Here is a 14,093-nt window from a genome sequence, read left to right as displayed (position 1 = left end):
AAGAATCCAGATTCACGCCCATCACACAGCTTTGCCTGCGTTCAAGGGACGTGTTTACGTCGGGTCGTACTGACTGGTATCGCTACTTAAGCTGAGACGAAAAAAGTCATCTCCGGAATGATTAATCACTCTAGGTTTGCTTGGGGTTCTCTTTTTTGTTTTTAGTTTGAATGAGGAACACTCCTTAAGACTACCCAATAAACGCTGCTGATTGTTTACTTGGAATTAATTCCCTTCCACAGAATTCTATACACTTTTGGTATTTCTATCAAAAGCGGGTGTTGCTTTGAACAGCCTCAGGTTGCAAGGACCTAATACAGTCTTTTCAAACGAGCATTTCGCTTGTAGGTTGCATTAAATTTCTCGGACCGTTTCCCCTATTTAGCATCACCTAGTGTTTGGTGTCGGGTGGGTGGGGGGAGAGCGTGAGCCACGTAGATCCCAGTCGTAATTTCAACAGATGAACTTTGCTGTTATGCGAAGGCCCTTTGTTTTGTGCTCTGGTGAGCAAGCTACTGTGCTGAGGCTCTTGGCAGTCGTACAAGACCCAAGCCATGGAAGCATGTGTGTATTTACACAAAAGAGGCTTCTAAGCTACAGAACTCCCTCCTGTTTGGTTACACTAATTTCCCTTGAATGAAGTTTGTCTGGGAGCCAAAACAATGGTAGTTAGCCAGTCCTCTGGTGCTCGCTCCCGGTAGGACGGGGCGAGTAATTCTACGCCTTCTAGATCGCCCAGAGATACGCTATTTTTATTTCTCTCCCCATCATTTTGATTCTTTGATCATTAAAAAAAAAAAAAAAAATCAGGATTTTGGTAACTGGAACTCCTGTTAATACTCTAACGCACTCCTCCGCCCTTCCCCCACCCCTTCCCGTTTTTCTGATCTATTTAAATCTGACGTGGTGGTTGAGCTAAGCATCCCACTGTGGCGTTCAAAGCATTTCAGGTGTGTGAGGCAAACAGCAGCATCTCGACAATACAATTAAGAGGATACGGGGAGAAATGAAACTCTGACAGCGAATGTGAGAGAGTTTGGGCCAAAGGCCAAAACCCCGCTTCTCCAGCGAGCGCCCGAAACAGCAGATGTGTGCGTGTCGCCAGTAGGTGGCTCTGTCCAACACGGAGAAAACCAGGGTCAATTCCTACATCTGCAGGGAACACAGAGCCCTGGGCATCTTACCTCCGCTGCATCGGGGCCCAGCACCCGCACCGTGGGTGGCTGCACCCCAGCAGGCCGCGAGGGTCTTGTGGTCACCTCCACCCAAGCACTGCTGTTCGTGCCCCCGTTTCGAGTGCTCACCAGCACCCGGTATCCGTATGTGGTCCACGGGCTGAGAGCGGGGGTCTTGTCAATGTACCGCATGGAATGATTTCTTGGGAGTGTCACCAGCGTGGTGACTTCCTCCCTCCCTTGGACTCTTCTCTCGATCGTGAAGTTCTCCACCACGCCGTTGGGGCGGGTGGGGGGCTGCCAAGATATGATCACAGACGTTGGGGTGTCAGAGAACAACTCTGGGCTCGGGATGCCTTCCGGGGCGTCTGGGAGTGTCCATGCAGCCTGGGACTCCGGGGACAGGGAACACCCTTTCGACGTGCAGGCTTCCACTTGGAACCTGTAGGCGGTATGAGGGTGTAAATGGGTCGCTGTGCAATTAGTGACATTTCCAGGAGCTTCCGAAGAGAGGTGGCCATGCTGGTAGATGTTGTAGCGCGTAATAACCCCGTTGCGCTTGGAAGGGTGCTGCCAGGTGACCAGCATCGTTCTCGATTTCACATCCAGGAGAATCGGAGGGTCCATAGGTCCGGGTCCTACAAAGTGGAACGAATCCAGAAAGTGATAACTGCTTGAAAACGTCCCACATCTCCTCGAAATAAAGCTAGAGCGAGTGCCCACTCTCCCACGAGGATGTGAAATTGACCCCTCGGTGACAGCTGAGCAGAAAATACAGGTGTGTCCCAAAGACAGGGACGAGCCCCGTTTTGCTTGCAAATGTGCAAGAGGTCGTTTTCCTTCCTACAGTGGCTTTATCAAAACCATTTCTTTTTCCTAAGGCGAATGCTTAAAAAAAATAGCACGAGGACTTTTTGGAAATCAAGACACTAGAAGAGAAATAGACACGAAGGCAGTTGTAACCAAAGCCCACATTTTTTTTTTTACAAGAGGCCCGGTCGCTAATTATAACCGATGACACTCTCCTAACACACCCGCCTAGTTTACCGCCCGGGAAAACCCTCCCGCATCAGCACCGTTCATTCCAGATTCCCTATCACACCCGGCTCTGTTTATCATTCTCGGCTGTGTTGGGCAATTTATCTACTCCCTGTTAATATTATAGGTGATTTTTTACTCTGACTGTGACAGAAGCTGCCGATGGAGCTCTTTCACCTACTGATAAATAAACAATGCGCGGATCTGACCTTTGGGTTAACAGGTTTTATGCCTGCTCCACTCAGCACTCTAACTGATTCAATTACCATAAAGGTCCAGGAGGCTGCGTGAATACTGAAAGAGGCCCACCATATGCCCGCCGAGGTGCTGTGCGGAGCCGCAAACATCCTGCGGCCCTCCAGAGAAATTCCTTAATTGTAAATAATTTCGCCGCGCGACACAATCAAGTCACCTTGAGTGCGAAACCCCGCAGCCCGCGGAGGCAGAGTGTTATTTAAGCTTTACTGGGCTGCGTTAAATTCTGCAATTTGAAGGGCTGTTAAGTTTTTCAATTGAAATTTCATTTAAAATGCAGGTGCTTTTTTATTATACGGAGGCTTTACTGCTCTCCAGGTACAAGGCAGAACACGGCGCGATAACACAAATCTGCTCAATCACAGATCAGGAACAGCTGTAATTCCAGGACATTTAGCATTTTCCCAAACCACGGCCCCGATCCATCCCTCGCCGCGACGGGTCGAGAATGCGCCCCGACCCCCCCGTCTGCCCGCAGCGATGTTGACATTTATGAGATTGTTTCTCGGTGAACATTAGATTTTATTGAAAAATCTTTATAAAAGATATACTTGGATTTAGTAATTGTTTGAACATCATGGATTATGCGTGTGTGTGAGCGCGATTCCGTGTTACACTCAAGGCTTAAGTTTTAAAGGTAACGGCTGCTTTGCAAAACCGGTGACAAGAGAGCCGGCCGTGGGAGCGAGCACGGTGTCACCCAACGTGAGCCACATATTTGTCACCGACCGGACTGATGGGTGAGTCACAATTACTTTTTGAGAGGGAAGGTGGCACAGAGCACGAACCCTGACACCGCGTCGTTTCTGACAATTTGGCGATGCTTCCCACCGGGACAGAAAACTCCTGAAGTCCAGGCATCTTGAGAGGGATCCTGCCTTTTTTTTTTTAGTCTGTTGTTAGCTTCCGTTTTAAGGATCCCTTAAAGACGCTGTGACGTTTCTTACTTTGCCCTCCGGCACACAGCAGGAGTGGAAATTATTATATCAAAGCAGGAATCCTCTGTTATTTGTACCTGTCATTCAAATCTGGCTATTTCCCAACGAAAAGCAAGTGCGAATCTTGCAAGATATCAATGCTCTTTTGGGAAACTAAGTCCTCGGAGATTAGGGTCCATAAAATCAATGGTGGGTTCAAGGCTTTTGTGTCTAACCCTATGTCACCCTTCCCCCTAAAAAAAAAAAAAAAAAAAAATTAAGACATGCCCGGCCAGCGTGGCTCAGTGGTTGAGCGTTGACCCATGAACCAGGAGGCCACGGTTCACATGCGTGGGTTGCGGGTTCGATCCCCATCAGGGGGCGTGCAGGAGGCAGCCGATCAATGACTCTCATCACTGATGTCTCTCTCTCCCTCTCCCTTCTCCTCTCTGAAATCAATGAAAACATTTTCTTTAAAGGAGTAACATACACTACAAATCAGAACCTTTCTGTTGGGGTTTTCCCAGGGTTTTGCATAATTATTTCTCACATGTGAACCATATCAAACCATGAGAGCGTCGGGAAAAAGAAACAGCAGTTTGTTTGTAGGAGGGCGGCAAGCTTTTCATTTATCCGGAGTCAGAGGACAGACAGTGTTCCCGGGGAAACACCCTTGGTAATGAGACGAACGTACACCGCAAGCCCCCCGAGATCATAGGCTCTCCTTCAAGACGATCTCTTATCTTGGGGAAGAAGACATGTTCCATTTCAGGATTGTTTCCCCTCCTTAAAAGCCAGTGCCTTTTATTAGCTCCCCTCTCTGAGTCGGTTTCCTGCCCCGGTCGCCAGAAGGGTCCTTACACCTGCGTGATCCAGGAGAGGAAGCCGAGGGCGGCTGAATTAGCTCCTTCGGCGACGAAAGTGTTAAAACCTGGCTCCTGGCACTGCCCCGATCCTGGGCGTTCGAGAGATAATCCGGATCGTCTTACCCTATATACAAATCAACGGGCGGGCTACGGAGGAAAGGGGTCACCACCATTATGTAAAACATGGGTAATAACTATAATTGGGGTAGTTTGCTAATACAATAAAAAGCTCTGAACACGGGGAAAGTTATGCTCGCAGCGGTAGCTATCACTTTCTAAAGTAAGAATTCATGGGTGAAATGACATGAAAAAGATGGTTATAAAATTTTAATGGAATGATAAAAGGCAGAAGTCAGCCTCTCAGCTGAATTCTTAAAATCCCTATATATCACCATCAGCTCCTTAACTGTAAAATCAATGTGGGGGAGAGCATGTTGTCAACGTAGCTGTCACTGGAGGGGAGACGGGGGACGTTTGACAGCCACGCAGCTCGGCCGGACAGTGACAAAAAATACACCCGCCCGGCCCTGTCCCCGGGTGTCGCTGTTCAGAAGAACGCCCTCCCGGAGCCGGGGACGGGGCATCCCCTCTGATCACTGATTTCACAGCTCAGGCCACCTTGTCACGGCGTCCGTAACGGGAAGCAGTTTCATTTTGGCAAATGAAATGATCTTTCGTGGGAAACTGCTTTGCTCAACAGCTCCAGAAGTTCAGCCCCGGCCTACAGCTGAGAGATGCGTTTTTTTGTGTGTGTGTGTTTTTTTGTTTTTTTTTTTTAATATATCTTTATTGATTTCAGAGAGAGGAAAGGAGAGGGAGAGAGATAGAAACATCAATGATGAGAGAGTCATCGATCGAGCCCACACCCGGGCATGTGCCCTGACCGGGAATCGAACCCCGATCGCCTGGATTCTAGGTGGATGCTCAACCGCTGAGCCACGCCCGGCCGGGCGAGAGATGCAATTGTTAACGGACGTCTGCTTATTTATGGCCACACTCAGGTGTGTACGTTGGGACGGGTGTGTGTGCACGTGTGCATGAACGGGGGGGCTCACCACCCCGCCGGGGTGTGTGTGTGTAACTTTCCGTGGCTTTCACGGGTCCCTGGCATGTGCTGGCCTTTACAGTCACCTCCCATTGCTCCGTTTTCCTGCTAGGTTCTCATTACTGCCCCAAAGCAACTTTTTACCATTCTCATTAAAAACTCACTCCGTTTAAAAGCTCTTTTCAGTAATATTAACCCTGCAAATGAATATCCCCTACGTTTGCCGATGAATTAAAAATCAAGGTGGCAAATACATGGACGCGTAATGACACAGAGCGACGTGTTATACGCTGATTGTGAAGGGGGCCCTTTGGTATCAGCCACTGAGAGGTTAGCAGAAGAGTCGAGTGATGGATTCTACGGTCCCTCTAATCAAGAAATCTTTCTATCGATTTATTATTTATACCCCAGCTACCTGCCAACAGGGTTTCTGACAGCTCGTAATAAAGGGCTTAAATGTAATAGGACCACAAACCTGCCACACGCACACAGCGTTCCCCTCTCACTGTAGGTTTCAGGGATCAGAACAAAAAAGGCCTGTTTTCCTCTTGGAACTCCCTTTCGACACATCCCTCCCCACCTTGTCTTGGAATCGCACATGGCTTGGGGCTAGCAGACGCCTCTCTAATAAGGACACTCATTGCCCTGGTCAGGGCGGCCAGAGTGGATGAGGGACGGCCCGCAGGCTGCCGCTGACCAGGAGAAGGAGGGTGGCTTCTGGGTTCCTTACCTGCCTCTGACCCTCACGCTTCTTGCCTCAGACTCAGAGGCCAAAACCACCAAGGGCAGACACCCTGGGAGCCACCACTGTTCCTTTCCCGCCCAGGCCTCTCCTTCTGGTCCCAGGTGTGTCCCAGGCTTGATGAAAACCAGTCTTGCTGTCTCCCCCCTAAAAATATCACTATCGGGGACCCTCTTGGGCACTGGGGAGTTCTGAGGCTTTGGCTGATGCAGACAGGTGCCTATCAATGGTCTGAAATGTAAACGTGGGCGTGAGATGACCTCCCTGTTTCCTTCCATAACATGAGACGTGGAGCGTCTACCCTGGAAGCTGCCCTTTGGTGAAAGGGGGGCGCTGGGCAGGGCCGAGCACGAAGCGTGATTCTGGCAACGGAGCTGTCAGCGTGGGCGGGTTTATGAGCAGCGCTTTGAAACCAGTGCCCAGTGCCAATCCCTCATCTTTGTCAACACCATCGCACATCCTTTCCGAGTGGGCATCCACCTCTGCTGACACCCAACACACAGACTGCACTGTCATCACGTCCCAGGGGTGGGCACGCACTGGCCACCGAACCCGGACGGGCCATGGCCAGCCTGCGGCACTTCTCTGATGTGTGTGACCGCTCAGTGCGCCCATGAGCAGGGGAAGGAAAAGGTCATCAGTTTTAAGGAAAGGATTCAGATGAAAACGATGGCTGGGCTTCGTGGGTTAATGACACCCGCTGTCTAAGCAAATGCCACTAATTCTTACTTAAGAGAAAGGACTACTAGGACTCACCTCAAACCCAGGCCCTAAAAACGGCCGGGAAGGCAGCATCTGTGTGTGTGACAATTCTAACCACAGAGTCTGCGAGGCCCCTTTTATGGGAAACGGAGGCAGGAGATGAGTTTGCTGAGGGCGGGATGCTGGCCTAGCTGGTATTTGCAATGCCCTGGACTTCATTTGAGTGCTGACTCCCTGCCTGTGGAGAGGCGATCATGCCCCCTCTTTCGTAAGCATCCCCACGGGGGTAATCCACGGTCGCCCTTTCTCGGTGGGAACAGAAATTATAAAGGCCAGAAAGAGACGGCCAGTTTTTCTTCCTACGGTATGGTGTTCTCGCCGCCTCTTCAGTGGGTTGAATAATTATTTTCAGGTCATCTGTACTCAGTTGTTTTTAAAAGATATTTCTTCAAGACTATTTTGAGTGTGAACCCTCCAGATCGGAAATCCGTATACAGGGGGGGTAGTAATGTTCCCCCTGAAAGGGGAGTAGGCGCGTTGAGTGGCGTGTTAACGCCTCCTGGGCCTTGGGTAGTGTTTACTGCACTGTGCTGATAATCTACTAAACGGTACCCTCAAGACCAAGAGCACCGGCTGTGCCCTTGTAAAGGACCTAACGTGCTCCCAGCAAGAAATGGGTGAAATATTACATGTTAGTGTTCATAACAGATGCTTGCAAAAATAAGGTAAGCTTCCAGGAAGGTAAATAGTTCTGATTCTACCTCATTTAATGTCTTAACCTCGCCACAATAATTATAATTATAATTTAGGATATTGTTGAAATCAAATAATCTGTTTCATGAACAACTGGTATTGTTTCAAATCCTATGCCTTTGGATGAATATCTTGCCTGGTGAAAGTCACCGCGGTCCTCGCTGGGTACGGAGCTAGGATGGCAACTGGCCAACAGAACAAGGTCTTCTAAGGAGCTCCCGGTTAAAAGATTTGACAGGATTAACCCTAAAAACCTCACTGTTCAAAGATACAGTGTCCTTACCCACTCTGTGTAGCTTGATTTAATTTACAACTTCTCTAAAAAATTATACTCCCATCTGTATGCGTTTATAGAGGTAATTTGCATAAAGCTAAATATGATATCCATATGTTCATTTCCTATATGCAACCTAGTCAAAACATATATATGCAAACATAATGCTTCCACGGAAAACTAGAAACCTCTCTGTCTTGGTTGAGTAAGGCAAGCCCGATCCATTTTATGTATTATAGGCGGAATCGCTATTATTCGATTATACTTCTCTATTCAGAAGGCTGTTTGTCAAGTGCAAATAAAAATCCTACGAAATCTATTTCCAGGAAAAGGTATAACAGTGCTCGAAGCATCCTCATAAATAGAGCCAGGCCCATCTTTCAAGGTATCCTACCTGCAAGGCTCCCTCCAAAGCAGAGAACAGGGTAACATTTGGACACAGAGCACGAGATGACAACCTCTCTCCCGCAGGACACCTCGATGCACCCTCAAGGATCGAATGGGGCCATAGCATAATTTATCCTGAATTACTCCCTCCTCTCCGAACGCCCAACCCTCCCAGCCCTCCACGCACGCCTCTCTCTTCTTTCTGGAACATCTAACCACCCTCACCCTATAAAAGATTAATTACTGTCCCTAGACATCAAGAAAACAAAGGCGGCTTATTTCTGTGTTTAGGAAAAACGAAAGACGTTTGAGACTCCCCGGGGTACAGGACATTTGGCCGTGTCCTGTGCGGGCCACTTACTGTCCTCCGTCGTCATGAACAGAATCCAAGAGCTGAGTGCGCTGCCAAATCCATTGGAGGCAACCAACCGAAACTCGTACTCGGTGTGGGGCTGGAGATCGCTCACTTCGTGGCTTAACGATGCAGAAGGACTGGAAAATAACCTGTAGGGGACAAACGTTAGTTAGAAAGTTTCAGACGTTCAAAGAAATTAAACGATCAAGTCTGGTGGCACGGACTTCCCAGAGAATGTCAACATGCATTTAGGTATTGCACTTCTCTGTCGTCACACGGTCACCCTCTGAAAATAAGTGGCCGTTTGGCTGAGGGGCCATAATATTGCATTGATCTGAGTTGTAAATTATAGTGGTACTGAGTCCATTCTAATCTAGCATCGAGAAGGATTTTGTAGAACAAGTATTATAATTTTGTAGCCACCGTTCAGACAGCATTTTAAGGGATTCCAGTGCATGCTTGCTTATGGAATACGTGTGCTCATGAAAAATTAAGTGGGAAGAAATCTTATTTTAAAATCTTACTTTAATAGGAAAAGTAGGTATTTTTACAAAGCAAATAATTTTCTCCCAGGGTTTTGTTTGTCTGAACTTTTAAAAGGTGGCCTTTATTTGTGGCCAGTGAGAACGGACCCATTGCTCAAAAACCTGAAATTGAACCCCGCCGGTGTGGTTCAGTGGTTGAGCGTCCACCTAGGAACCAGGAGGCCACGGTTCCACTCTGGGTTGTGGGCTCGATCCCCAGCAGTGGGCACTGCAGGAGGCAGCCCTATCAATGGCTCTCATCATTTGATGTTTCTATCTCTCTCTCTCTCTCCCTTCCACTCTCTGAAATCAATAAAAACATATTAAAAAATATTTCATTTTAAAATAAAAAGAAAATATTATTTAAAAAACCCCTGACATTTATGTAATATGAACTGATGTTGCCCCAATAGATTTAATTTAACAAACGGGAACAAAGATGAAGCCACGGCTACACTGTGAGCCCAGGAGCCAGCCGGGCAGGGCAGAACGCTCACTCTAGAAATCCACGGGCGTCGTGGCCGGGCCTCATCTGGAGCTGGTACCGGGGAGAGCCCGGAGCGTTGTTCCGAGCTGGTGTAGACCAGGCAACCTGAAGACTGGTCGGAGTGGCAGCTGAAAGCCTGGGAGGCAGCAGGCCATCTGGAGCTGTCGAAACACACAGATGAATTAGAGCAGAGAAAACCGTGGCTAACATATGCTGGGTGGACCGAGATGTCCATATACTGGAAAAACTCTTCCGCGGCATCAACAACAGGGTTACCCACGGTCCATCTGAGTTAACATTTTCATCCCTGAGCCACTGTATTTCCCTCTTGCGCCTTTCAGCACCACCGCCTTGGGGGTCCACTTCCCAAGGCCAGGCCCCGAGTGGCAAGACGGATGGACGTGCGCCCCACATCCACCCGTATGTCTGTCCGTCTCGCTGAAAACACATAGGGAATCTAGGGAAGTGAATACTGAAGTACCTTTAAAATGTAACTTTTGCTCAACAATCAAGCAATGGAACAGGGAAGGGGTCCAGAGCCTTTATTTCTCCCGCACCACACGCTGACCGTTTAACCGCAGTGCGGCTCATGAACACCATGGCCTTTTTATTTTCATTTTTTTGAGGAGGGTTTGATTATAATTGTCTTTTTCTACAACGATAAATATACAGGATTGGCTGAAGTGAGCACTTTCTAGCCTTAATTCTCACCTAGGAAAACATAAAAACTAAACATCTTGGCTCCTGCGTTTTACACAGTCAGCTGTCCCTTCTCACAGCGACTCTGCCCGATTCCAAAGGGCTGCTAGGTGGGGCGGATGTGTGCTCTCGCTGGATCTCTGGCAGGTCTTGCCTGAACTCGGCGCACCCGCTTGACGCAATCTATCGGGGGAATCCGAACAGGCCTGCAAGGCCTGACCGCAGTGAGCAAAACTAAAGCCGATTCTACTTAAAAAAACCTGACAAGATGACTCTGGTTATTAAATCATTTTTTCCCAACAGGTACAACTTGAATGAACCTCTCCCGTCAGAGTCTGTTCCAAAGCTCGTCACGAGCTCAGAAGCAGGTTAAACGAAGCTCCGTGGCATCAGCGAAATCGCCTGATGACTGGGCGCTTAGGTTTCTCACCGTTAAAATGGGGACAGTATTCTTCCTTTGCAGGATTGCTGTCAAGATCAGAGACGAAGTAAAGAAAGCACCTTATTTTGGGTCCTGGCAATTTTTTAATTGTTAAGCATTATTATTTCTGCTATTGTTATTTTACCCGACTAATGTGAACTTCCCTTAGAGTAATTTAAGTGCTGCTATAACGTAACTTCCAGAAATATTCTTATTGCAATATAGGCTCCTTCTGACCGAGGATGCCTAGCGGCCGTCGGTGACCATCAGGGTTCATTTTCAACTTCCCTTTGTGCGTAACCTTATGTGGCGTGAGTTCCATGTGGTCTCCAAGTCAAGAGACCCTGCCTGTGAATGAATGAGCAGCGATGAGAATGGAAGAGTTAGATTACATGTTTCATCAGCTCCTTGTAAGGGTTTCCAGTTCATCAATGATTCACTAATTTATTCAATAAACATGGACTGAGCCTCTACTCTGTGCCAGGTAGTGAGCTTCGCGTGGAGGGGCGACAGCTCCGAGTGCGGCTGGCGTGGCCCCTGACCCTAGGGACCGTCCATGTGCTTGGAGGCTGCAAGCAGTGAACTAACGGATGTGTAAGATTGTACCCGACTGCGCCATGTGCTCAGGGGAAAGATAAAGCGGGATGAGGGAAGAGAAAGTGACACGCGGTGTGTGATTTTACTTATTTTATAACAAGTCAGGTGACACACGGAAGCCACAGGAAGAACAGGTCATCGGGTGAATTTGAGCAGATACCTCAATGACATAGGAAGGTGGCCATGAGAATAAAAATCAGAATAAAACTCAGGATAAAAATCAGTGCTAACAAATTATCAACCAGAAACATTAGAGTCTTAAACACGTACACAAAAAATAATCTCTTTAAGTGTTAAAAACTACATTACCATACTATTAAGAAAGAACAATGTCGAAAAGTAGACCCGATAAACCCAATACTACTACTACTACTGACAATAATAATGTTATCTTGAGTTCTCTTCTGAGTGATAACAAAAAAAATGTACTCTATTAAACTGGTCACACTCTGGTTATATAAAATTGCAAAATATTTCCAAACAGAGTGATCCTCTTAAATGATTTACGTAGGACGGTTCATTCTGCACGCTCTCGGTAACACTGGATTCTGGAAACCTTCCTTTCCCCTTTGGTTAACCCCTTTTATCCAAACCTATTCCATGGAGGCTCTTCAGCGCCGAAGCAATAACTGGGAGGCAGCCGTAATTCCAGCCCCGGTTCCCCAGCACAGAGCCGGGTATCTATCAGCGTGATATATGGGCTCCAAGATGCTATGTTGCTCAAAACACTTCCCTCCAGTTTAATACGACCCTCGCGGGGCAAGCACTCCACAGACAGCCTCCTGAATCAACATCGTGTCCAGTAAATACTAATTCTACACGACGACTGCAGAAAACAGCCACCCGGCCTATAAATTCAACAGAAGGGTGTTCTTCATAAAATTTCAAATCTAACCTTTTTGTTGGTGGGGGCCGGGGGGAGGCGAAATGAATACAAAACATTAAGTAATAAATTAAATCACAGCTTGGACCGGTCTAGCTAGTATGTACTCTTTTGAATGTATGATTTTTATTCAACTTTTCAATGTATGATTTTATTAAACTTTCACAAGAGGTGTACTGGTGGACTCGTCTCTAACCGAACAGCATGAACAAAAACCACAACCCTTCCCCCGAAACAACAAACAAACAGAATGCCCCAAGCCTTTGCTCTATAGAGATATACAGAATTCTGGGGGAAGCTCTAAGAAGCAAAAATAAAACAGAGACCCTTTTTTTTTTCTTTTTTTTTCATGTGACTAGTGACTTATTAAGGTTGTAGTGGCCGGAAGAGTTAAGTTTATGGGCCAGGATAAATTCGATGGGATTCTTGTAGCACCTATTTCCCATAGACAGCCCCAACCTGCTCCCACTGCAGTGTATGTTTTGCGTGCGCATTTCAAACTACTGGAATAAAATATTGCATTAAGGTACCCAAGAGATCCCTAATAGTTTGTATGAAATTTAAATCTATTGTAAAGATACTGAATGTCACTCTGCACAAGGTTGTTTTGCTGGGGGTGGGGAGAGGGCAGAAATAGATAGAAAAGGGATGGGCTGATCTAGCTGATATTTAATAGAGAGATGAGACCTGACTCAGATAAGCAAACGCAGAATGTGTGCACAGCACGGGAGAGGTGTGAGTGCTTCAGGGGGTTCAGAAGTCAGGACTCATGTCCACTGGTGCCCTGGACTCTGACTTTCAGAGGAACAGGCCTTGAAGAGGCCCAGCCAGGGGACACAGTTAGTTCATCTGGGGCGGTCATGTCTTCAGCCTAATTCCAGCGCCTGGGACACCCGTCACCCATGCTTGGCTCCTGGCTTTGCTTGGAATCTGAGCCCAGAGCAGCCCAAACTACTCTCACTTCCAAGATGAGGCCGTTGGCATCCCCAGGCAGGGCTCCCTGCTCACCTAACATAAGAGAAGCCATGACCTTTTCTCTCCCCCCATCCTGCCCGGAGAGCCTGGCACATATTCAAAATCCTCAGATCACACATTTCCCTCTCATTTTCTGAAACATCGACATACGAGCAAGGATTTTAAATTCCAGTTTCCAGGGTGGAACATTAGAGTTCAGACGCACATATTGAGTCGTTGAGTCATAAACAAATTGAAAACAGAAGGCGAGGCTCCATTTCCAGTCACTAAACCATATGTCATTAAAAAAGATATTAATTATGGGGAATATGCAGATGTGCTAACAAATGGACAGTCAACCTTGAGCACAAGGATGTATAAAATGGAGCAGAATTCAATGGTGACAAGTCGGTTAAAATAGATTTCACGTTCGCAAAACAGTCTCCCGGAACAGCTCACTTTTGGAAACTGCACTACAGGCCAGGCTCTTTTAACATAATTATTCCTAATTCTCAGAAATACACTACAGAATGGCAGTGTTAGCTTTCTGTAATATAGATAACGAATCTGAGGCTCGGAGGGGTTCCACGTTTTATTTCAAATCTCAAAACTGGTTGCCGGTGGAGTGAGAATTTAAACTGGGATTGTGGAAATTCAAAGGCGGTGACTTTAGTTCTACGCCACAAAACAGCATGTTACAGGGGGTGATTTAGGATAGAAAAGAAACATTATAGTAAATAAACACAAAAGCAAATCATTGATGATATTAAGTATATTAGTTGCGGGAAAGGTTGGATTCATTTTCTGTCCAAGTCATATTTGTAAATAGCACTTTCCTGGTCTCATTTCTTTGTCACAGCAGGGTCTCTGTCTCCTTGTTGCCCCCAAAGCGTCTCAGGTAGCACTGCCAGTGGAATTTGGCAGTTCTCAGGATTTACTCAACGGCCACAGAAATTCATGATATCAAAACAAATGGGTCTTCACGTTAGCAAGAGACTGATTTGTGTTACTGAACAAAA

The 14,093-nt window shown here is 47.1% G+C and overlaps 1 protein-coding gene across 1 annotated transcript in view; it reads right to left on the bottom strand.

Moving 5' to 3' along the window:
- The window catches only part of USH2A (usherin), a 301,382-nt gene that overhangs the window by 88,545 nt on the left and 198,744 nt on the right, over positions 1-14,093 (bottom strand). Inside the window, exons 38-40 of the mRNA XM_087829032.1 lie at positions 9,531-9,681; positions 8,516-8,658; positions 1,185-1,813 (exon numbers count right to left, since the gene is read on the bottom strand). Of these exons, the coding sequence (XP_087685158.1) occupies positions 1,185-1,813; positions 8,516-8,658; positions 9,531-9,681 (923 nt within the window). The remainder of the gene's footprint in view (positions 1-1,184; positions 1,814-8,515; positions 8,659-9,530; positions 9,682-14,093) is intronic.

Source organism: Miniopterus natalensis, chromosome 21 (genome assembly GCF_054644295.1).
Source record: "Miniopterus natalensis isolate mMinNat1 chromosome 21, mMinNat1.hap1, whole genome shotgun sequence".
Classification (NCBI taxonomy): Eukaryota; Metazoa; Chordata; class Mammalia; order Chiroptera; family Miniopteridae; genus Miniopterus; species Miniopterus natalensis.
The sequence above is the reverse complement of the archived record's forward strand: the minus strand, read 5'-3'. Positions and strand labels throughout refer to the sequence as shown.